Consider the following 23,866-nt stretch of genomic DNA (forward strand, 5'->3'; position numbering starts at 1 on the left):
CTATTATCATCTCGAATGCAAATGAAGCAGCTGAGGCTGGGAAGTCACGCAGTTGCGGAGCGGTGTGTTTATTGATACCCTGTTTCTTGTGCTCTCTCAGTAGACTGTGGGTTCCACTAGGGCAGCCCCCAGGCCTGTCTTGTTCACAACTGTATTCCCAACACCCAGAAGAAAGGAATGACCAGAAACCACAATTTCTGACCAATGACCTCACACAAAATTGCACATACATCCTGACCTCCCAGTTCCAGTCTCTGCGTTGGTCAGAGCCTGAGCCTGTGGCAGGTCCTCCTGCTGGATTCCTGGGGGGTCAGAGCCAGAACCCCCTTCCCCTCTCATCCAGGCCCCAAGAGCCCCACTCCTGCTCATGTCTGCATCCAAAACAGACTCCGTGGTGGCTCCCCTCTGCCCTTCCCAGCAGGGCCTGGGTCGCTGCCCAAGCCACCTCGCTCCGTACCCCATCCTTGTGGTGCAGACCCATAGGCGCTGGGCTGGCCCTGCTTTGGCTGTTCTGCCCTGAGGTCTCGGCACCAACCCTCTGGCATGTTGGGCCCCGCTCAGGACTTGCTCGTTCACTCAAGCACAAGTGAAACCGCAGTCCTGTACTGTCTCCTGGAATTACGTCTCCATTAGCCTGGTGTGTCACTCTCGGGAAGGGACCAGTGAGGAAATGTGTGAGGACGTGCTGGGCAGATCGCTAGTGATTCAGTGGCATGGAGCCCGCATTTGTGGACAGACAGGGGCTAATTTCAGGTTCATTCCCGTGGGTTGTGTATGGCCCTAACTGGAAGATTTGTTCCTCCTGACATAAGGTGCCAGTGGCCCAGGCTGGAACCCTCGTCCTCATCCAGCTGGATGTGCATGTTTGCTTTGCTTTTCTTAGCTGGTGGCATTTTGTCGAGGTCCTAGTTCATTCCTTTGTCCCTCCCGTCCTCACACTTTTAGCTCAGCACTCAGCATCCCAAGCTTGTCTCTCCCAGGCCCTTCCCCGCTCCCTCTCCTACCCCCACAGCAAGAGTGACGTGAAAAGCCCAAGCTAAATACAGGGGGTCAAGGCCAGCAGGAAGGCCTGGGCTTCAGTGGCCCGAACTCCACAGTGACTCTCAGCCCCATCCCTGCCCAGCTCACTGGATCTCAGGCGAGTCACATAACTCCTTGGACCTAATTTATGGATTTGCAAATATTGGGTTGGCCAAAAAGTTCATTCGGGTTTTTAGGCCCTCTGCTAGGGGTGAATGAGACACAGTCCTGCTTCCAAGGAGCTCACCGTCTGTGGGTGAGAAAGGAAAGGAAACAGGCAGGGCCAGGGCAGCGTGATGGTGCTATAAATGGGGTAAACTCGGCCTGGGGAGCTCAGAGCTGGTGGTTACGGAAGCTTCGGGGGCGGGCAGCCTCTAAGTGACGTCCTGAGGGGCGTGTAGGGTCGAACCAGGTTCTAGGTGGTAAGACCTGGGGGTGAGAGAGCCCGTGAGTGAGCTGTTGTGGAAGGCAGTTCTGTAGGACAGGCACCTGCCACCTGATGGGGAATGAGGCCATTTTTAGGACAACAGTGGTCAGAGTGCTGAGGACCAGGCTGAGCGTTCGGTTTTAAGTGAAGACACCTGAGATCAGATTCATGTTCTGGGACTTCCCTGGCGGTCCAGTAGTTAAGACTCTGTGCCCCCAGTGCAGGGGGCACGGGTTCCATCCCTGGTCGGAGATCCCACCTGCTGCACAGTGCTGCCAAAAAACAATAAGGATTCATGCTCTGAAAACCTCCCTCTGCCAGGAGGGGAAGAGGTCAGGGGTCTGAGCTGGAATCTGGAGCCCAGGGAGGAGGCTGTTTAAACCTGGTGAGAGGGGCTGGTAGCCTCTGTTTCCTCAGCCTAGAAGGGTGGTTGTGAGTGGGGAATATGGAAGTGAGTGGGGAAAACTTGTATGAATTGAACAGTGCCACCTAGACGATAATTGCCTTCATAGCCAGCTATGATCTTACTTTGTGACCTTCCAGATCCTGAGGCTGAGATCTAGTGATTTTCCTATTATTTTGCATCTTTAGAGCTAGAGAGTGGAGGTCTGTTTCTCCACCATCTCCTCCCACGCATGTCCATTCAGGCCTGAGTTGGCAGGTCACACCAAAGCCCCGTCCAGCTCCACAAGTCGGCCGTCAGCCCCACTTGCTCCCAGTTTCCTAGATCCCAGGCAGCAAGGGCAGAGGATGCAGCACTCTGACTGCCAGTGGTGACAACCACGTGAGTTATCCCAGTCGTGGGCTGACAGTCAAGTGTCAGCATCTCCAACACAAGCAAGAGACCGGGGGAACGGGGACATGCCTGGGGTGACAGCACCTGCTTCTCCAGGGCCCTGCAGCCCAGGGGCCAGTGTTGGCCGTGGCTGCGATCCCAAGCCCTGTGGCTTCTAGACACACTGCATTAACAGCCTTGCTAGCTCTGTTTTCTCAGACACTTGTTTCGCCTTTTCTCAAGAAACTCTCTCTCCTTGGCTAAGTGACAGAGAGTGGATACGAAGCATGAGCATGGGGCTGTAGCAGGACTTGGCAGTGTGGGTACAGACCCCTGAGAAGGGCGTGGGGGTCAAGGGAAGGGCTAGGCTCTGGGCCTCACACAGGCAGGATGGGCATTGCAGCCTAAACGTGGTCACTTACTCCTAGGTGACCCTGGGCAAGACCCTAACCTCTGAGTTTGCTCATCTTGAAGTGGGGCTTATGAGCCCTATCCCAGGGTGTTGTGAAGATTCAGTGATGTGCTTTTTGTTAAGGGACCTAGCTCAGGGCAGATCCTCAGATGTTGGTTTCTCCATCTCTCCTTACTCCCACCCTGTAGTGGAGCGTGTTCTGACAATTTCATTCCACTTCTGATCTACCCCTCTCTGTCCCTGGCCACCCTTTTATCAGCTGCCCCATTAAATGTTCATCTTCTGGGAATTCCCTGGCGGTCCAGTGGTTAGGACGCGGCGCTTTCACTGCCAGGGCCTGGACTCGATCCCTAGTCGGGGAACTAAGATCCTGCAAGCTGCGCAGTGTGGTCAAAAAATAAATAAATCTTCATCTTCATCATGGCCCAGAGGGGAGCCTGGAGCCCTCGTGGCTGCCAGTGAGAGGAATGTGGTCTGACTGAGCCCTGGGAGGGAATCGGCAAACTGCTCCCAAGACGCCAGCCCCATACTGGGTCTGGAGTCACAGAGCTGGAGCAGATGCCACCCCATTTGGTGGGGAGGCCAGTGGGAAGTGACTTCACTCCAGGGGTCGCATAACTGAGTGTGGAGTCAGGGAAGACTCTGGGTGTGGGAGATGGCGATGTTGCCTCTCCAGGGATGAGAAGGAGCCTTTTGTGGGAAGGGTCATCCCATTCCGGGGGCAGGGCATAGGCAGAGGCACCAAGGTGTGGCCACACAGTGTTTGCAGGACCAGGCTGCGTTCAGGGCTACGGGGACACGCAGGTGTGGCGCAGGGAGAGGGGAGCACTGGAGGCTGCTGTGTGTGTGTGTGTGTGCGCGCGCACGATCCCTCAGGGGCCAGGAGGATGAGGGAGGCCTTTGAGCAAGAGGGGGCAGTGGGAGGGAGAAAAAGGGGGCTGAGGTGGAATTCTGAGGAGGGGAATTGGTGGAACCTGGTGGCTGATGGCGATAGAGAGGCCGAGGGGCTCAGCCACTGTCGATGAGGGCAGCTTTAAAGAATGGGCTGCTCCGAAAGTATCCCTAGAGTAGGGAGGCTGTCCAGCAGTGTGGGTAAGCGTGTGGTGTCTGATGCCAGATGGTCTGGGTTCAAAGCCTGCCTCTGACACTTGCTGGTTGTACGACTTCGGGCAAATTACTTGAAGAACCTTTGTTTCTTCATCTATAAGATGGGATAGTTATAATGTACCTACTGTGAAGGTTTATTGCAAGGATTAAGTGTTTTAACACATGTAAAGTGCTTACATTAATGCCTGAGTATTATCAGCATTTTTATTAATAAGAAGAAACTATAATAATGGACGGCATTTATCAGAGCTAGGTGTTTTTCTCTTTTCTCTCAGAGACCGACCATTAGAGTTATAACTACTAACTACCCTAGAAAGCATTTAGTCCCTAAATCATGTAATTCTCACTTTCATATAATAAACTGAAAATTCTACAACTAGGTTTGTTTTGTGTTGTTCTGTTTTTTTTGTTTTCTTTTTTTTGGCCTCACCGCTTGGCTTGTAGGACCTCAGTTCCCTGACCAGGGATTGAACCCGGGCCTCGGCAGTAAAAGCGCCAAATTCTAACCACTAGGCCACCAGGCAACTCCCCACAACTAGGTTTTTTTATACCATAAAAACATTTTTCATTTTTGTTTTCAAATTAAAACCATTAAAAGATGAAAAAAATAAAGAAGGGGCTGCTCTTCAGGTCTCTGAAAGCACAGAGGGACAGAGCAAGGACTAGGGGAGCCACCGTTGTAAGTAATAAACGAGCGTTTATCACTCATCTTACAGATGAGGAAAATGCTGCTTAGGGAAGGGGGAGTGACTTACCCAGGGTCACACAGCCACTAACTTGCCCATGCTATTTCCACTGCTTCTTTCCCAGCTTTCCCTGCCCAGACTGGGCAAAGTAGTGCTGAGTCTGCAGATGCTGTGTTGGCTGAATCCCAGGGCCTCTGGGAAATCCTTTCTCCTCAACCCAAATGGAAAGCCTCTAGGTCAGAAGAGGTTGTCTCAGCCAGCCTGTGACAGCTAGGGACTTCCCTCCGAGAGAGTGAAGCCTCAAGGCCAGTGTGTCCCCAAGATGCCCTCTCCCTGGGGACAGGGGCAGGGCACCCACTCAGGACTAGTGACTTTGGGTTCCAGACAGACCAAGCCAGCACACAGGGCTCTTTCCTTCCATGCCACCCTCCCCTGATACTTTATTATGAAAGGTTTTGCACACACAGCAAAGTTGAAACCTTGAAACCTTGAACACCTGTATACACACGACTTGGACTCCACCATTCACATTTTACTATACTTGGATGATCACAAATTATCCATTTCTCAATCCATCTTATTTTTGTAATGTACTTCAAAGTGAAGTATACACATCAGTACATTTCCTGTCAGATATTTCAGCATGTATATCATTAACCAGAGCTCCATATTTACTTACATTTTTCTTATGTGAAATTTGTATACAGTGAAAAACACAATTTTTTTCACTTTTTTATTGAAGTATAGTTGATTTACAATGTTCTTTTAATTTCTGCTGTACAACAAAGTGATTCAGTTTTTCATATATATATATATATATATATATATATACATTTTTTTTTTGCCTGCTGTGCAGCATATGGGATCTTAGTTCCCTGACCAGGGATCAAACCCATGTCCCCTGCAATGGAAACACAGAGTCTTAACCACTGGAACACCAGGGAAGTCCCTACATCCTTTTTTTATATTCTTTTCCAATATGGTTTATCACAGGCTATTTAATATAGTTCCCTGTGCTATACAGTAGGACCTTGTTCATTCACTCTATATATAATAGTTTGCATCTGCTAGTCCCAAATTCCTAATCCATCCCTCCCCCACCTCCCCTCCCTTGGCAACTACAAGTCTGTTTTCTATGTCTGTGAGTCTCTTTCTGTTTTGTAGATAAGTTCATTTGTGTCATATTTTAGATTCCACATATAAGTGATATATGGTATTTACCTTTCTCTTTCTGACTTACAAATGGGTATTATTTCGTTCTTTTTTATGGCTAAGTAGTATTCCATCGTGTGTGTGTGTGTGTGTGTATACATATATATATATGTATATACCACATCTTCTTTATCCATTCATCTGTCCATGGACATTTAGGTTGTTTCCATGTCTTGGCTATTGTGAACAGTGCTGCTGTGAACATAGGGGAGTGTGTATCTTTTTTTTTTTTAACATCTTTATTGGAGTATAATTGCTTTACAATGGTGTGTCAGTTTTGTGCTGTATAACAAAGTGAATCAGCTATATGTATGCATATATCCCCATATCCCCTCCCTCTTGAGCCTCCCCCCTACCCTCCCTCTCCCACCCCTCTAGGTGGTCACGAAGCACCGAGCTGATCTCCCTGTGCTATGCAGCACCTTCCCACTAGCCATCCATTTTACATTTGGTCGTGTATACATGTCAGTGCCGCTCTCTCACTTCGTCCCAGCTTACCCTTCCCCCTCCCCGTGTCCTCAAGTCCATTCTCTATGTCTGCGTCTTTATTCCTGTCCTGCCCCTAGGTTCATCAGAACCTTTTTTTTTTAGATTCCATGTATGTGTGTTAGCATATGGTATTTTTTTCTCTTTCTGACTTACTTCACTCTGTATGACAGACTCTAGGTCCATCCACTTCACTACAAATAACTCAGTTTTGTTTCTTTTTATGACTGAGTACTATTCCATTGTATATACGTGGCACATCTTCTTTATCCATTCCTCTGTCGATGGACACTTAGGTTGCTCATGTCCTAGCTATTGTAAATAGAGCTGCAATGAACATTGTGGTACATGTCTCTTTTTTTTTGGTTAGAAAAGCATTTATTAAGTAATTTAAAAATCTGCCTGTTTGATTTGAATCTTATTCAAATATGTAGTTTTCCCTAGGCACCCATTCAACTACATGTATTACTTGCACTTAGGTTTGGTTGACTGAAAGAATCAGAGTGGAGGATGGAAGAGGAGGCAGTGATGTAAACAACACAGAATGTTAGGTCTCCCTCAAATAAATATCCGAGTAGGTGGTCCAAAGTTGGTATCATGTTCCATAGTATCAGGAACTCAAGCTCCTTATTTCTCATCGTTTTGTAAAGCATGGCTCCAGTGGTCTAAATGGTAACATTTACAACTGAGGTGATTTGGTTGGAGAACAGCTAACACTTCACACATGCTGTCTCATAAGGAAGTTTCTCAGAGGCTGCCACGTGACATTTCTGCTTAGACTCCACTGACCAAAACTTACTAATTGCAAAGGAGCTTGGGAGATACCGTAAGCATTTATTTGGTAGTACTTCCCATATGGCAGTTACTGCTCTTAACTCCAGTGATCCACTGTTCTGATAACAGATCTGTTCTCTCTTTTTCTTTTTTTTTAAATAAATTCATTTATTTATTTTTGGCTGCGTTGGGTCTTTGTTGCTGTGTGCAGGCTTTCTCTAGTTGGAGTGAGCAGGGGCTACTCTCCATTGCAGTGCGCGGGCTTCTCATTGTGGTGGCTTCTCTTGTTATGGAGCACGGACTCTAGGCATGTGGGCTCCAGTAGTTGTGGCACTCAGGCTCAGTAGTTGTGGTTTGTGGGCTCTAGAGCACAGGCTCAGTAGTTGTGGCACATGGGTGTATTTGCTCTGCGGCATGTGGGATCTTCCTGGACCAGGGCTCAAACCTGCGTCCCCTGCATTGGCAGGTGGATTCTTTTTTTTTTTTTTTAACATCTTTATTGGAGTATAATTGCTTTACAATGGTGTGTTACTTTCTGCTTTATAACAAAGTGAATCAGCTATACATATACATATATCCCCATATCTCTACCCTCTTGCGTCTCCCTCCCTATCTCACTCCTCTAGGTGGTCACAAAGCACCGAGCTGATCTCCCTGTGCTATGTGGCTGCTTCCCACTAGCCATCGGTTTTACATTTGGTAGTGTATATATGTCCATGCCACTCTCTCACTTTGTCCCAGCTTACCCTTCCCCCTCCCCATGTCCTCACATCCATTCTCTAGTAGGTCTGCGTCTTTATTCCCGTCCTGCCCCTAGGTTCTTCATGACCTTTTTTTTTCTTTTTTTTAGATTCCGTATATATGTGTTAGCACACGGTATTTGTTTTTCTCTTTCTGACTTACTTCACTCTCAAGATTGCTTTGGCTATTCGGGGTCTTTTGTGTTTCCATACAAATTGTGCAATTTTTTGTTCTAGTTCTGTGAAAAATGCCATTGGTAGTTTGATAGGGATTGCATTGAATCTGTAGATTGCTTTGGGTAGTATTGTCATTTTGACAGTGTTGATTCTTCCAATCCAAGAACATGGTATATCTCTCCATCTATTGGTATCATCTTTAACTTCTTTCATCAGTGTCTTATAGTTTTCTGCATACAGGTCTTTTGCTTCCTTAGGAAGGTTTATTCCTAGGTATTTTATTCTTCTTTTTTGCAATGGCAAATGGGAGTGTTTCCTTAATTTCTCTTTCAGCTTTTTTTGTCGTTAGTGTATAGGAATGCAAGAGATTTCTGTGCATTAATTTTGTATCCTGCTACTTTACCAAATTCATGGATTAGCTCTAGGTAGTTTTCTGGTGGCATTTTTAGGATTCTCTATGTATAGTATCATGTCATCTGCAAACAGTGACAGTTTTACTTCTTCTTTTCTGATTTGGATTCCTTTTATTTCTTTTTCTTCTCTGTAGACTTTTTAATGATGGCCATTCTGACCAGTGTGAGGTGATACCTCATTGTAGTTTTGATTTGCATTTCTCTAATAATTAACGATGTTGAGCATCTTTTCATGTGGTTGTTAGCCATCTGTATGTCTTCTTTGGAGAAATGTCTATTTAGTTCTTCTGCCCATTTTTCAATTGGGTTGTTTGTTTTTTTGTTGTTGAGTCCTATGTGCTGTTTGTATATTTTGGAAATTAAGCCCTTGTCGGTCATATCATTTGCAAATATTTTCTCCCATCTGTAGCTTGTCTTTTCATTTTGTTTATGGTTTCCTTTGCTGTGCAAAAGCTTGTAAGTTTGATTAAGTCCCTTTGTTTATTTTTGCTTTTACTTTTATTGCCTTGGGAGACTGACCTAAGAAAACATTGGTACAATTTATGTCAGAGAATGTTTTGCCTATGTTCTCTTCTAGGAGTTTTATGGTGTCATGTCTTATGTTAAGTCTTTAAGCTATTTTGAGTTTATTTTTGTGGGTGGTGTGAGGTGTGTTCTAACTTTTGATTTCATGCAGCTGTCCAACTTTCCCATACCCCTTGCTGAAGAGACTGTCTTTTTCCCATTGTATATACTTGTCTCCTTTGTCAAAGATTAATTGACCATAGGTGTGTGGATTTATTTCTGGGCTCTCTATTCTGTTGCATTGATTCATATGTCTTTTTTTGTGCCAATATCATGCCGCTTTGATTACTGTAGCTTTGTAGTGTTATCTGAGAGAGTTATGCTTCCTGCTTTGTTCTTTTCCCTCAGGATTGCTTTGGCAATTCTGGGTCTTTTATTGGTTCCATATAAATTTTAGGATTATTTGTTCTAGTTCTGTGAAATATGTTATGGGTAATTTGATAGGGATCACATTAAATCTGTAGATTGCTTTGGGTAGTATGACCATTTTAACAATATTAATTCTTCCAATCCAAGAACATGGGATATCTTACCATTTCTTTGCATCATCTTCAGTTTCCTTTATTAATGGAAAAACACAAATCTTAATGTACATTTCCTGAAGCCTTCTTTCACTTAGCAAGATATTTTTGAGGCTCATTCATGTTGTTGCATATAACAGTAGTACGTTGCTTTTTAAAATAAACTTTTAAATTTTGGAATAATTTTAGATAGTACAGAGAGTTCTCGTATGCCCCCCACCCAGTTTCCCACATTTTTAACATCTTATATTACCATGGTAAGTTTGTCAAAACCAAGAAACTGACCCTGGTACGTTACGACTAAGTAAACTCCAGATTTGATGTGGATTTCACCAGTTTTCCCTGTATTGTCTTCTTTTTCTCCCAGGATCCAGTCCCAGGTACCACATTACACTTAGTTGCCACATCTCCCCCCTGTCCTCTGCTCACACTCTGTCTTTCCTTATTTCTCGTGACATGGACAGTCTTGAGGAACAGTGGCCAGGTATCCTGTAGAGTGTCCCCTCTGGGTTTGTCTGATGCTTTTCTCATCATGAGGCCACGTTTTAGGTTTTTGGAATGCTCAGGCAGTACACACTAGCCACACTTCATGCCGTTTACCCTTCATCATTTGGTTAAGATAGTGTTTGCCAGGCTTCTCCAGTGCACAGTTACTATTTTCTCTTTCCCTGTTCTTTGGAAGTGAGTCACGAAGTCTAGCCTACCCTCGGGGGCAGGGGGTGGGGAGTGGGCAAGAATTAAGCTCCACCTCCTGAAGGGAGAGTCTCTACATATATTATTTGGAACTCTTTTGTAAGGATTACAAAAGGAATTCTCCCTTGTTTATTTATTTACTTATTCAATCATTTATCGGCTGATTGTTTTTAATTGGATTTTTATTTTTATCAACGTAACATGTATACATAATTTACAAAGTTAAGGCTTACAAGGAAAAAGAATAGCTCCCTTAGGTCCTATAGTTATTTGTTCTGGTGCTTCTAGATTGTATACTTACTCTACTATTTCTTGATTTTTTTTCCATTTTATATTAAGTTGAACCATATGAAACTGTCAATACTCAACCGTTTTTGATCTGCAAAATTGGCAGTTTCATATGGTTCAAACTAATAACCTAGTGTTTTGACTTCCTATTTGACCAGCTGATCGTGTGTGACATTGGAGTTGTTTTGTTGTAAACTGTGACTTTGCACCTGCCCCTCATCTGACCTGGCTCGGGGATCAACCCCCACCAGCTCCAGGCTCCGCCTCCTCCGACTTGACACCTTGGGCCTGGGTGAGAAAGGGGCTGCAGGGAGTGAGGGCAGCCTTCGCTGTGGTAACTACGCCCCATGGGCAGCTGCAGCGCAAGCCTTCAGGGGCTCCCTGGGCTCTCTGCTGACACCCTCAGTGGCAGAGTTCTGGGCCCTTTGCACACTGGGCCCCAGGTACATTGCCTTGCAGGGTTATAGCCACTAGTCCAGCTCTCCCAGTATAGCCTTAGGCCAACTGTTGAACCCTTTGTGCCTCAATTTCCTCATCTGTAAGATGGGAACCATCAGCCTTCCAGATGGATTCCTGTGGTGGCAGGTCCTTGTCCTGAGGCCATGGTGTGGGTTTGCTCTCTTTCCTGCCCACAGTGTGAGAGAGGCTTCCCAGAACAGGGGTTTGGGGGTCAGAGGCTGAGATGCCAGGCTCAACCTCTGTCTTGCTATAAGGCCCTAGCCAGGTGCTCCCCCAGTTCTGGGCTTACGTCGCCCCATCTGTGCCAAGGTGATTGGTGATGATAATGTGAGAGGCTTGTAAGTGCCTGAGAACTGGTGGTATCGGCAGTGGTGAGCCCCTCTCCCCTCATCCTTCTGTAGGGCTGGGCCCTGCCCCTCCTGTTCCAGGCACTGGAGGTCCTGGGAGCTTGGGATGAATGGAATTGTAAGACTGGGCCCAGTGTTCGGGGGACCTTGGCAAGTCCCTGTTCCCCTCTGGGCCTCAGTGAGGGGGATGGTGGGCTGAGCTGCTAGGGCCCTTTCTATTCTGAGGCCCAGACAGAAAAGACAGACCAAGCTGGACACAGACACCATGGTGGCAGAATCACTCAGGGACCCTGCCCAGGCCAGGGGAGGAGCCACGGTCATCAGGCAGTCTCACCGATGAATGCAAAACTGCAATTTGGACGAGTTTATGCTACCAGATGAAAGTTAATGGGACCAAGACCCAATCTAGGGTGTGAGGGAGGGCTTCTCTGTGGAAGTGATCCTTCCTGAGGCCTGAAGGGCAAGCAGGTGTTTACTAGATGAAAGGGGAAGAGAACATTCCAGGCAGAGGAGACAGCAAAGATCCTGCATTGGAAGGGAACAGGCCAGTGTGGCTGGAGCTGAGTGAGGTGGAGCACGGCAGAGGCTGAAGCACGTACACGGGCAGGGACCAAGTGCAAGGCCTCAGAGCCCCAGAGAGTTTGATCTTCACCCTAAGAGCCATGGGAAGCCTTTAGAGGACCTTAAGCTGGCATGCAACATGACCAGATTTGTCTTAAAAAGCAACCTCTGCTGCTAGGGTGGGAGGTTTGAGATCAGGAAGCCCAGAGAGGAGACCACTGTTGTTCAGATGACAGTGGCTTTGTCCAGGGTGGTAGCTGTGGGGACAGGTAGAAATAGAACTGACAGGCTTGGTGGCTTGGCGTATGGGAGGAGACAAGTCTGTTGATTCTATGGCCTGAACACCTGGATGGAAGAAGGGGGATATGGGTTCCCAGTGGGAGAAGCAGGTTTGATAGGGGACTTGGCTGGGGTGGAAGGGCCAGTGGGCACCCAGGAGGTGAGACGGAGGAGCGCCAGTCTGGAGTTCACAGGTCAGGGCTTGGGATGGAAGCAGACCATGGTAGGAGGAGGAAGGGCAGTAGGGCAACTTCTGCAGTGCCAGTGAGACCCTTGAAGGGTGGTGTAGGCCCTGAGGGGCAGGGTCCCTGGGCAGGGTCTCCCCAACACCTACCTAGCCCCTCAGAGATCCGAAGTTCAGGGGGAGGTATCACGAAGCTTCTCACATCTCTCTCCCCCCAGATCCTGCTCATCTCCGATTACTTCTATGCCTTCCTACGGCGGGAGTACTACCTCACACACGGTCTCTACCTGACCACCAAGGACGGCACGGAGGCCATGCTTGTGCTCAAGTAGGCCTGGCTGGGCACAGGGCTGCACGGACTTCAGGGGTGAAAGGGCCAGAAGCTGGGCCAAGCCCTCTAACCAGAGCTGCCAGCAGGGAAGTCCTGGGCAGATGAGGTTTGAGTCCAGGGTCACAAATATCTGGTACCGGTGGGGAGCCAAGGCTGGCAGCAAGGCCTGTGGGGAGCAGCCAGGAGCACCTCCACTTGCACTCCCCACTCTGTGGCTCCGCACACCAAGGAGCCCCCCTCCCAAGCAGGAACGGGGAAGAAGCAGACGAGCAGTTAGGTTGTGGCTACTTAATAAATGTGTTTTGTTTTGCAAACGTCTGCCCTGGAACCACACTGCACTCCTGGAAGGGGTGGGCTTGGCCCCTAATACCACCATGGTGCACTACACACAGGCGTGGGTTTCCCAAATGAGCTCTGAGTCCACAGAACACGGGTCTGCGCACTGGTCAGCTGAGAATGGTGTGGGGCAGCCCTCCCCACTCCCCAAGCAGCTGGAGGCAAAGGGCCAGGCAGGCCTGAGCAATCTTTATTCTGCAGAGGAACAATGACCACAGATCCATACACCATGTCAAGACTGGGTGAGCCAGGGGCCAGTCCTTCAGGGGTGGGCAGGTCCAGGCATGGGCAGCAGCACCTCAGGTCAGGGAGGGACAGATGGGCAGACAGGCAGGGGCCTAAAAAAAAAAGACAAACCACACAGAGCAGGGGTGCTAGGGGCTGCTCCCAACCTCCCCCCATCCCAGCCAGCACCCAGAGGGGCAACCCTAACATGACTGGGCCAGGATCCACCCAGGGGCAGGGGAGGTGCGGTTGGTGCCCCCTGGCTAGGATGTGGCATCCCCGCCCAGCCCACCAGGGGCAGGGGCAGAGGCAGCTCAGTTCAGGTGCCAGGAGCTCCCAGGGCAGAGCCTGACAGGGCCCCCCACTCCCAAGCCAACCCCCCTACTGCTGGCTCAGAAGCCGAAGGTTTCCTGGGAGGCGTAGACCATGTAGAGGAAGCCGTCATCGTCCTTCTCCTGCTCATAGATGTCGGCGATGGGCGTGGACACGCTCACCATGCTGTGCTGGTTCACCAGCAGGAAGAAGGCCTGCGTGGGGTTCAGCTGCAGGCGGCGCCTGAGGTGGGCGGGAGGGCAAGCCAACCGTGAGGGGCCTGGCTGTTGGGCGAGTGTAGCCCTCACCCGCTCCCCAAAATGATCCTAATCCTCCACCTCACACCCGTCCCAAGCCCTTCTAGAGGCTCTCACCTCTGACCGGACACAGACCCCAGCACTGACCTTGACCTTTCCCAACCTCCCCACAACAGGGACCCAGCACCCGGTCCCGTGCCCCACCCCCACCCCTTCCTTCTCAGAAGGACCCAGCCCCCTGCCTGACCCCAGCAGGACCCAATCCCCCCTCTGACAGCTGCTGCCCGCGCACCGGATGATCTTGACCAACTCGCTCATGTTGACATGGTCCGGGACCAGGAACTTGGTCTTGTCCAGGACGGGCAGCTGCTTCTCACCCTTGTAGCGCTCGATGATTACCTGGGAGCGGGGCGGGGGATGCGTGAGCCCGAGGCGGGGCCTGGGCCGGGCGGGGATGGGAGGGGGCGGCGGAACTCACCGGGATTTTGCTGGGGTGCTGCTCGCGGATCTGCTGCACCTCTTTACAGCGATCGGCTGCAGACAGCAGTCGGGGATGAGGCCGGGCCGAGGTCCTCCTCGAGGTTCCGCCCCGCCAGTACCCGAGGGGCGGCCCCGACCCCGCCTCCCCGAAGCCCCCGCCCCCGGAGCCGTTGGGCCCTAAGGCCCGGGCACAGGACCGGGATGCGAGGCGGAGGCCCCGGCCCAGGCCCCAGCCTGCTTCCCATCCCGAGGGTCCAGCTCCAGCCGAGCCTGACGTCACGGAGCTGACGTCATCTGCGGCAGTCGGGTCGGTCGGCCAACACCCCCCAGCCCCCACGCCCCCACCCCGCGCTCCCAGAGCGCCCGCCGGGCCTCACCAAAGCTCCGCCGCTGCTTGAAAGGCCGGTCTGAGGGCATCGCGCCGGCCCGGCGGGGCGCGCAGGCCGGGGCTCCGGGGCGCGCGACGAGGGGATGTGGCTGCGGTTCGGGGGCTCCGGGGGCTCCGCGCCTCGCGCTGAAGGGCTCCGAGGCTCGCGCTGAGCCCGGCGACGGCGGCTCGGGGAGGTAACTCGCCCAGCTGACGTCAGGTCACAACATTCCTTAAAGGGGAGGCCGGCGCGCCGCTCCCATTGGGCCGACGCAAAGTCCGCCCGCCCGGACCCGTGACATCACGGCGCAGAGAGCCTGGATTCCCGGCCCAGCGCCGCGAAGGGGCGGGGGCTCCCAGGGCGCGTCACGGTCCCGTGACGTCACGGCCTGCGCAGAGGTGGGCGGGGTGGGGTCCTTTCCCTGAGGTCCGGGCTGAGGGGAGACTAGAAAGCCTGCGAGGTCGTTGGGGGAGCGGCGGGGAGAGCGGGGGCCAGGCTGCGGCACAGCATCCTTCTGTTCCCACTGTCACTAAGTCATCTGACAGCGCTCACTCAGAGCCTGTTCCGTTCCAGGAACGGTAGGAGGCACTGGGGATGACAACACTAAACCAAACGTTCTCGCCTTCGTGGAGCTCATGGTTAGAGAAAGAAAAAGGTGGTGGTCGGGGTGGGGGCGGAGATTAAAACATGAAGACGCTTGGAGCAAGACACTAAAAAGCATAAAGGTTTTAGAAGGAATTTCTAGAATTGAAAAATAGAGCTATCGAAATTCAAGTCTCAAAGGATGAGGCGAGAAAGCCATTTAGATACAGCAGAAGAGAAAATCACTGAACTGGATGAAAGAGCGGAAGCAATTAGCCAGAAAACAAGCCAGATGGAACATATAAAAGAGGAAGTGGGGCTTCCCTGGTGGCGCAGTGGTTGAGAGTCCGCCTGCCGATGCAGGGGACACGGGTTCGTGCCCCGGTCCGGGAAGATCCCACGTGCCGCGGAGCGGCTAGGCCCGTGAGCCACAGCCGCTGAACCTGTGCGTCCGGAGCCTGTGCTCCGCAACGGGAGAGGCCACAGCAGTGAGAGGCCCGCGTACCACAAAAAAAAAAAAAAAAAAAAAGAGGAAGTGACAGGAATGGTAAGGTGAGAAGAATAGGTTCAATCAGCCTTCCAGAAGGAGAGAAAAGAATGTGGGAGAGGCAGTTCCTGAAGAACTTCCACAATTGATTAAAGACCAGGATCCTCACTTAAAATCCAGATCAGAATAAATAAAAATAAAATCTCATCTAGACACTTCGTAGTGAATTTGCAGAACTCCAAAGAGAAGAAATTAGACAGAAAAATATCAAGTAACTAAACTGGTAAACATGGAAGTCCATCTAAACAAGCACCTGCTATGAAACATGAATGGTGACGATTAGTTTGTGGAGTACAGAGCAAGGAGCACAGGACACAAAAACAGGTAGGGCTGGAGAGGGTAATCAGAGTTTATGTGTTCTAAGAAGCTTCATTTATTTGAGAGGAGGAGAATAAAGATAATTGGTAATTATCTGGCTTTGTAAAGTCAAGTCAAGTTCAAACACTTCAGAGAGATCACTAAAAGAATAGAAGGTATAACTGCCAATGCACAAAAGAGAAAAGTTTAGTAGAGGGTATTAAAATATAATTGAAGGTAGAAAAGGAGAAAAAGGAAGCAAAGTGAAAAGAATGGTACATAAATGGTACAAAACCAGAGGTAGAGGGCTTCCCTGGTGGCGCAGTGGTTGGGAGTCCGCCTGCCGATGCGGGGGACAGGGGTTTGTGCCCCGGTCCGGGGGGATCCCACATGCCGCGGAGCGGCTGGGCCCGTGGGCCATGGCCGCTGGGCCTGCACGTCCAGAGCCTGTTGCTCCGCAACGGGAGAGGCCACAGAAGTGAGAGGCCCGCGTACTGAAAAAAACAAACAAACAAACAAAAAAAACAGAGGTAGAAAGTGTTTTACATTCATCTATTAAAAGAGAGGTGAACAGATTGGCCAAGAAAAAGAAAATACAGGTCTATGCTATTTACAAGAGGACATTCAAAACCTAAGGGCACCAAAAGTAAACAGTTGGGAAAAAAGTGTATAGTAGAGAAAAACTAACCAAAAGATATACCCATAGCAAAATCAGACAAAATAGGCTTTAAGGCTAGAGACATTATTAGTGATAAAGAGCATCAACACAAAGTGATGAAAAGAGCAATTTTCTAAGAATATATAACAATTCTGAACTTGTATGTTAGAGGTTTAAAAAAAAAAGGCTGAAAGTGTATGAAGCAAAAGTGACAGGATACAAGGAGAAATTGCCAAGTCCTTCATCACAGTGGTAGATATTAAAACTTTTTCAGTAACTGATAGACCAAACAGCCAAAAAAAGGATATAGAAGATTTTAATACCATTAATAATTCTAATCAATTGACCCTGGTAGAACCCTGAACCCAATATGTTACTTTCAGGCACACAAGAAGCATTTATAAAAAATTACCTGTGGGAAAGAAAGGAGTCAAAGACAACAGATGGGGACAGGGAGAATTACAGAGTACATTTTAGGGGAAGATCATGGGTTAATTTTGGGGAGGTCAAGTTTGAGATGTCTGCTAGCTTCCAAGCAGAGACATAGAGTAGGCCAGGCTCCAAGACAAATCTCAACAGATAATCAGATAGTTAATTTCATACAGACCGTGTTCTCTGACCACAAGCAAGAGCTGAATAAACTCCAAATCTTTCGATATTTAAAAACACTTCTAGGGACTTCCCTGGTGGTGCAGTGGTTAAGAATCCGCCTGCCAATCCAGGGGACACAGGTTCAAGCCCTGGTCCAGGAAGATCCTGCATGCTGCGGAGCAACTAAGCCCGTGTGCCACAACTACTGAGCCTGTGCTCTAGAGCCTGCGAGCCGCAATTACTGAGCCCGCGCGCCTAGAGCCCGTGCTCTGCAAGAGAAGCCACCGCAATGAGAAGCCCATGCACCGCAACAAAGAGTAACCTCTGTTCGCCGCAACTAGAGAAAGCCTGAGTGCAGCAACAAAGACCCAACGCAGCCAATAAATAAATACATTTACCAAAAAAACTGAAACACTCTAAAAAAGAATTTTTTTTAAGAATTTAAAAAACACTTCTAGAAAACTCTTTACTCAAAGATGAAATCATATGGAAATGAAAACTATTTAGGTCAAACTAAAAATGAGAATACATATAAAAACTCTAGTTTGGTGGGTGGGGGGACTAAAGCAGAATTTACAAGATTTGTAACCTTATCAGTGGTATTAGGTAAGAAGAAATATGGAGAATTTATGAGCAGAATGTCAAAGAATTTTAGAATGGAGTAAATGTAAACCCACAGAAAGTGGAAGGAAGATAATAATGAAGAGCAGAAATTGATTAAATAGAAAACAAAAGCACTAGTATGTACCACAAAACAAAGCTGTATCTTTGAAAAGACCAATAAAATAAACATTAATGTGCAAAAGGGATATAACTACAGATAAAGCAGAAATGACAAAAATAAGATTATAAACTTTATGCCAATACACTAAAAACTTAGATGAAATGGACAATTTTCTAGTAAAAGATAATTTGCCAAGACTAATTAAAAAAGAAATAGACAAACTGAGTAGCCATATACAAAAAACAAAAAGTAGTCCAGATGGTTTTTTAGTTGCGTTCTCCCAAAATAATAATAATAATAAAAAAAACCCAAACCTGCATCAAACATTATACTTAATGGTAGAACACCATACTACATGATAAATGTTAAGCATTATTCCCTTTAGAGCCAAGAACAGAATTTTTTTTTTTTTTTTTTTTTTTTTTTTGCTGTACGCGGGCCTCTCACTGCTGTGGCCTCTCCCGTTGCGGAGCACAGGCTCCGGACACACAGGCTCCGCGGCCATGGCTCGTGGGCCCAGCCGCTGCGCGGCATGTGGGATCTTCCGGGATAGGGGCACGAACCCGTGTCCCCTGCATCGGCAGGCGGACTCTCAACCACTGCGCCACCAGGGAAGCCCCAAGAACAGAATTTTTAATTGTATTATTATTATTTTTTTTTTGCCGTACGCGGGCATCTCATTGTTGTGGCCTCTCCCGTTGCAGAGCACAGGCTCCGGACGTGCAGGCTCAATGGCCATGGCTCACAGGTCCAGCCGCTCCGCAGCATGTGGGATCCTCCCGGACCGGGGCACGAACCCGTGTCCCCTGCATCGGCAGGCGGACTCTCAACCACTGCGCTACCAGGGAAGCCTCTAATTGTATTATTGAACAAAATGCAAATATTGCCTGGAGGGCCCAGCCAGAGTACCAAGACAAGGAAAAGAAAGGAGCAAAACTATCATTCACAGTCAGAAAACCCAAAGGAATCTACAAACAATAAAAGATTGCTAACTAATAAAGTCTAACAACACACAACACTAAGTTTTAGGGTAATATGGGAAAATGAGAACTCTTTACACTGCTGATGGGAGTGTAAGTCATTTCAGCTATATTAGGGAGCAATTTGACAAAATCTACCAAAACTGAAATGCTCATATCCTCCAAACCAGGAATTAAACGTGTGGGTGTGCACATGAGCCCAAAGAAATACAGTTAAGTATGTTTATTGGAACATTTTCAAAATAACAACAAAAAAACTGGGAGCCACCTAAATGTCCTATTAAATATCTTGTGTAACAGAACAACAGGACATTCCTGTAGTGAAAGAGGGAGAGAAGGGGTCAGCAGGCTTTCCCTTTAAAAGCACAGACTAAATATTTTCAGCTTTGCAGGCCATATGGTCTCTGGCAACTACTCAGTTCTGTTGGAGTGTGGAAGCAGGCCTAGACAATCTGAATGGGCAAGGCTGTGTCCTAATAATACTTTATTTGCTGAAACAGAAAAATTTGGCCTGAGGGCTTTAGTTTGCTGACTCTTGATCCAGAACTGTGTGTGTCAAAGTGGACACATCTCACATACACAGAGTTGCAGGAGATTGTGATCAGAGTCATTAAGAGCAGCTGAAAGAACTAGGTCTGCCATGGCCTTGAGAAAGTGGTTACTCCTTTCTTTTGTCAGGCTAAGCCTTTGGGGATAGGCCCATCCCCCAAATCCCACAGATGCTCTGTGCTCCATCTTTCTCTTACCTGACCAGTCAGCAGGGCTGACACTCCCTCCACCAGTCCTCTGGTTACTCTGCTCACTTCTTCCTCCTCTCCTCCATCTTCCCTGAATCCAGAGGGCTGGCCTACTACTCTCTGTCTCTACTTGGAAGTCTAGCAGACACCTCAAACTTGACCTCCCCAAAATGAACCCATGATCTTCCCCTAAAATGGACTCTGATTGTAACCCTCCCTCTCTACACCTGTCATCTTTGACTCCTTTCTTTCCCACAGCCCCACACATTCTCCAGGCCCAAATCCTCTTGGTTCCAAATTCAAAATATCTCCAGAATCTGACCACCTCTCACCACTTCCACTCCTGCCACTCAAGTCAGAGCCACCATCATCTCTTGTCTGTCTACTGCCATCGTTTCCTCCCTGGTCTCCTTGCTTTGGCCTTGCCCACTTGAGCCTGGTCTCACTACACTGACAAGAGTCCTCCTGTGCATACAGGTGTTGGATCATGCTATTCCTTCACGCCACTCAAAGTAAAAGTCAAAAGCTGGAAGTATGCCATGAGGCCTGCAGGATCTGCCTTCCTGCTGCTCCTCTGGGCTTATCTACCTCACCTTTGCCCCCTTGGCTTCAACTACACTGGCCTCCTTGCTATTGCTATTCTGGGAATCCCAGACACACGTGTGCCCCAGAGCATCTCTGTACTTACTGGTCCCTTTCCCTGGAGCATTCTTCCCCAAGGCCTCTTTGTGGCTCACTCTCTAATTTCCAATGTCTCCTCAGGGAGGCCTTCCTGAATGACCTTATTTAATACTGCAGCCCCCACCCCAGTCACTCTCTATCCTCCCTCCCAACACTTTGCTTAATTTTTTTGCCAGAGCAGTTATCACACTCTAATATGTTATACGCTTTTCCTAAACATTTTGTGATGAAAACTTTCAAGCGAATAGAACACTTGAAATAATTATTCAGTGACCACCCATATACCTACCAGTTACATCCTACACTTAACACTTGCTCCATTTGCATTATCACTATCTGTCAATCTGTCCATGCATCCATTTTATCTTTTTGATGCATTTCAGTAAGTTGCAATTCAACATTTGTTTATGATAAAAAATCTCAACAAAGTGGGTACAGAGGAAGGCCATATTGTTTTATAATAGCTTTATATCTCAACATAATAAAGGCCATATATGACAAGCCCATAGCTAACATCATAGTCAAAGCTGAAAGCTTTTCCTCTAACATCAGGAACAAGGCAAGGATTTCCACTGTCATCACATTTATTCAACATAGTATTGGAAGTCATAGCCAGAGCAATTCGAGAAGAAAAAGAAATAAAGGATATCCAAAATTGGAAAGGAAGAAGTAAAACTGTCACTATTTGCAGATGACATCGTATTATACATAGAAAACACTAAAGACTTCACCAAAAAAACTGTTAGAACTAATAAACAAATTCAGTAAAGTTGCAGGATAAAAAATCAATATACAAAAATCTGTTGCATTCCTATACACTAATAACAAATTATGAGAAAGAGAAATTAAGAAAACAACTCCATTTAAAATTACATCAAAATGAATGAATTACCTAGGAATAAATTTAACTAAGGAGGTGAAAGATCTGCAAACTGAAAATTAGAAGACACTAATGAAAAAAATTGAAGTAGACATAAATAAATGGAAAGATATTCTGTGCTCATTTGGATTGGAAGAATTAATATTGTTAAAATGTCCATACTACCCAAAGCAATCTACAGGTTCAGTGCAAACCCTATTAAAATTCCAGTGGCCTTTTTCACAGAAATAGAACAAACAATTGTAAAATTTGTATGGGGGTCTTCCCTGGTGGCGCAGTGGTTAAGAATCCTCCTGCCAATGCAGGGGACACAGGTTCGAGCCCTAGTCTTGGAAGATCCCACATGCTGTGGAGCAACTAAGTCCATGCACCACAACTACTGAGCCCACGTGCCACAACTACTGAAGCCTGTGCTCCTAGAGCCTGTGCTCTGCAACTAGAAGCCACTGCAATGAGAAGCCCATGCACTGCAAGGAAGAGTAGCCCCCACTCGCCACAACTAGAGAAAGCCCACGCACAGCAACGAAGACGCAATGCAGCCAAAAATAAATAAATAAATTTATTTGAAAAATAAAATAACATAAGATTTGTATGGAATCACAAAGACCCTGAATAGCCAAAGGAGTCTTGAGAAAGAAGAACAAAGCTGGAGGCATTACACTCCCTGATTTCAAACTATATTACAAAGCTATTATAAAACAATATTATATTGACATAAAAACAGACACATAGATCAGTGGAACAGAATAGAGAGCCCAGAAATAAACCCATGCATATCTGGTCAATTTACCTACAAAGAAGCCAAGAATACACAATGGGGAAAGAACAGTCTCTTCATGGGAAAACTGGACAGCCACATGCAAAAGAATGACACTGGACCACTGTCTTACACTATACACAAAAATCAACTCAAAATAGATTAAAGACTTGAATGTAAAACCTGAAACCAGAAAACTCTTAGAAGACAACATAGATGGTAAGCTCCTTGACATCAGTCTTGGCAGTGATTTTTTGGAATTGACACCAAACGCAAAGGCAACAGAAGCAAAAATAAACAACTGGGACTACATCAAACTTAAAAGCTTCTGTGCAACAACAAAATGAAAAGAAAACCCACCAAATAGGAGAAAATTTATGCAAATCCTGTATCTGATAAGGGGTTAATATCCAAAATACATAAATAACTTATATGACTCAATAGCAAAAACCAATTCAATTAAAAAAAACGGGCAGAGGGGCTTCCCTGGTGGCGCAGTGGTTGAGAATCTGCTTGCCAATGCAGAGGACATGGGTTTGAGCCCTGGTCTGGGAAGATCCCACATGCCGAGGAGCAGCTAGGCCTGTGAGCCACAAATACTGAGCCTGCATGTCTGGAGCCTTGCTCCGCAACAAGAGAGGCCGCGACAGTGAGAAGCCCACGCACCGCGATGAAGAGTGGCCCCTGCTCGCCGCAACTAGAAAGCCCTCACACAGAAACGAAGACCCCACACACCCAAAAATAAATAAATAAATTTATTTAAATAAAAAAAGAAAAAAACGGGCAGAGGATCTGAGTAGACATTTTTTCCAAAAAAGACACAGGTACATGAAAGGTGCTCCATATCACTAATCATCAGGGAAATGCAAATTGAAAACACAATGAGATAGTACCTTACACCTGTTAGAATGGCTGTTCTCAAGACAAGAAATAACAAGTGTTGGTGAGGATGTGGAGAAAAGGGAACCCTTGTGCACTATTGGTGGGAATGTAAATTGGTCCCAACGGTTCAGGATTGTTGGGGAACAGTGTCAGCTCACGGAAAACAGCATGGAGGCTCCTCAAAAAACTAAAAATAGAACTATCATATGATACAGCAATTCCACTTCTGAGTATACTTTGGAAAACGTATTTCCTTTATCCAAACGAAATGAAATCACCATATTGAAAAGATGTAAGTACCCCCTTATGTTCATTGTAGCATTATTTACAATAGCCAAGATATGAATACAACCTAAGTGTCCATCAGTAGATGAACAGATGAAGAAAACGTAGCATATATATACAATGGAATATTATTATTCAGACATAAAAAGGAAGGAAATCTTGTCATGTGAGACAACATGGATGCACCATAATCTCACCTATGTGTGGTATCTAAAAAACAAGCAAATAAGGGAATTCCCTGGCAGCCAGTGGTTAGGACTCCCTGCTCTCACTGCCAACGGCCCAGGTTCAATCCCTGGCGGGGGAACTAAGATCCTGCAAGCCATGCAGTACAGCAAAAAACCACCACCACCACCACCACCACCACAACAAACCCACACACAGTAAACCAAGCAAATAGAAAAAACAAGCTCATAGAGACAGAAAACAGAATAGTTTGGAGGTGGGGTTGTGGGTATGGCATGGTGAAATGAGTGCCCAAAGATACAAACTTCCAGTTATAAAATAAACATATAGGGCTTCCCTGGTGGCGCAGTGGTTGCGAGTCCGCCTGCCGATGCGGAGGACGCGGGTTCGTGTCCCGGTCCGGGAGGATCCCACATGCCGCGGAGCGGCTGGGCCCATGAGCCATGGCTGCTGAGCCTGTGCGTCCGGAGCCTGTGCTCCGCAGTGGGGGAGGCCACAACAGTGAGAGGCCCGCATACCGCAAACAAACAAAAAAAAACCATATAAAAGTCATGGGCATATAATGTACAGCATGGTGACTATGGTTAATACTACTGTAGTCTATATTTGAAAGTTCCTAAAAGAGTATACCATAAAGTTCTCATG

General features: G+C 47.3%; 2 protein-coding genes across 4 annotated transcripts in view; one reads left to right on the forward strand and one right to left on the reverse strand.

Annotated features, from left to right (window-relative positions):
• Nucleotides 1-23,866, forward strand: part of PIGU (phosphatidylinositol glycan anchor biosynthesis class U) — a 577,582-nt gene that overhangs the window by 97,706 nt on the left and 456,010 nt on the right. Inside the window, exon 12 of one of the 2 annotated variants that reach the window (XM_081256796.1) lies at nt 12,344-12,736. The exons of the other annotated variant lie outside the window; for it this stretch is intronic. Coding sequence (XP_081112922.1) covers nt 12,344-12,457 — 114 coding nt within the window. The 3' untranslated portion in view covers nt 12,458-12,736. The remainder of the gene's footprint in view (nt 1-12,343; nt 12,737-23,866) is intronic. 2 annotated transcript variants of the gene reach the window in all.
• Nucleotides 12,961-15,493, reverse strand: MAP1LC3A (microtubule associated protein 1 light chain 3 alpha). 2 transcript variants are annotated; one of them, XM_081256807.1, is made up of 5 exons: nt 14,444-15,345; nt 14,065-14,120; nt 13,879-13,985; nt 13,403-13,572; nt 12,961-13,130 (listed from the first exon to the last, which is right to left on the reverse strand). In XM_081256807.1, exons 1-4 carry the CDS (start codon nt 14,481-14,483, stop codon nt 13,410-13,412), a joined length of 366 nt encoding a protein of 121 aa, XP_081112933.1. In that variant the 5' UTR covers nt 14,484-15,345; the 3' UTR covers nt 12,961-13,130; nt 13,403-13,409. The 2 variants fall into 2 exon arrangements, with proteins under 2 accessions (XP_081112933.1, XP_081112934.1); XM_081256808.1 differs by having other exon boundaries at nt 12,961-13,572; nt 14,444-15,493.

Source organism: Mesoplodon bidens (genome assembly GCF_964165515.1).
Source record: "Mesoplodon bidens genome assembly, chromosome: 15".
In the NCBI taxonomy this organism is placed as follows: domain Eukaryota; kingdom Metazoa; phylum Chordata; class Mammalia; order Artiodactyla; family Ziphiidae; genus Mesoplodon; species Mesoplodon bidens.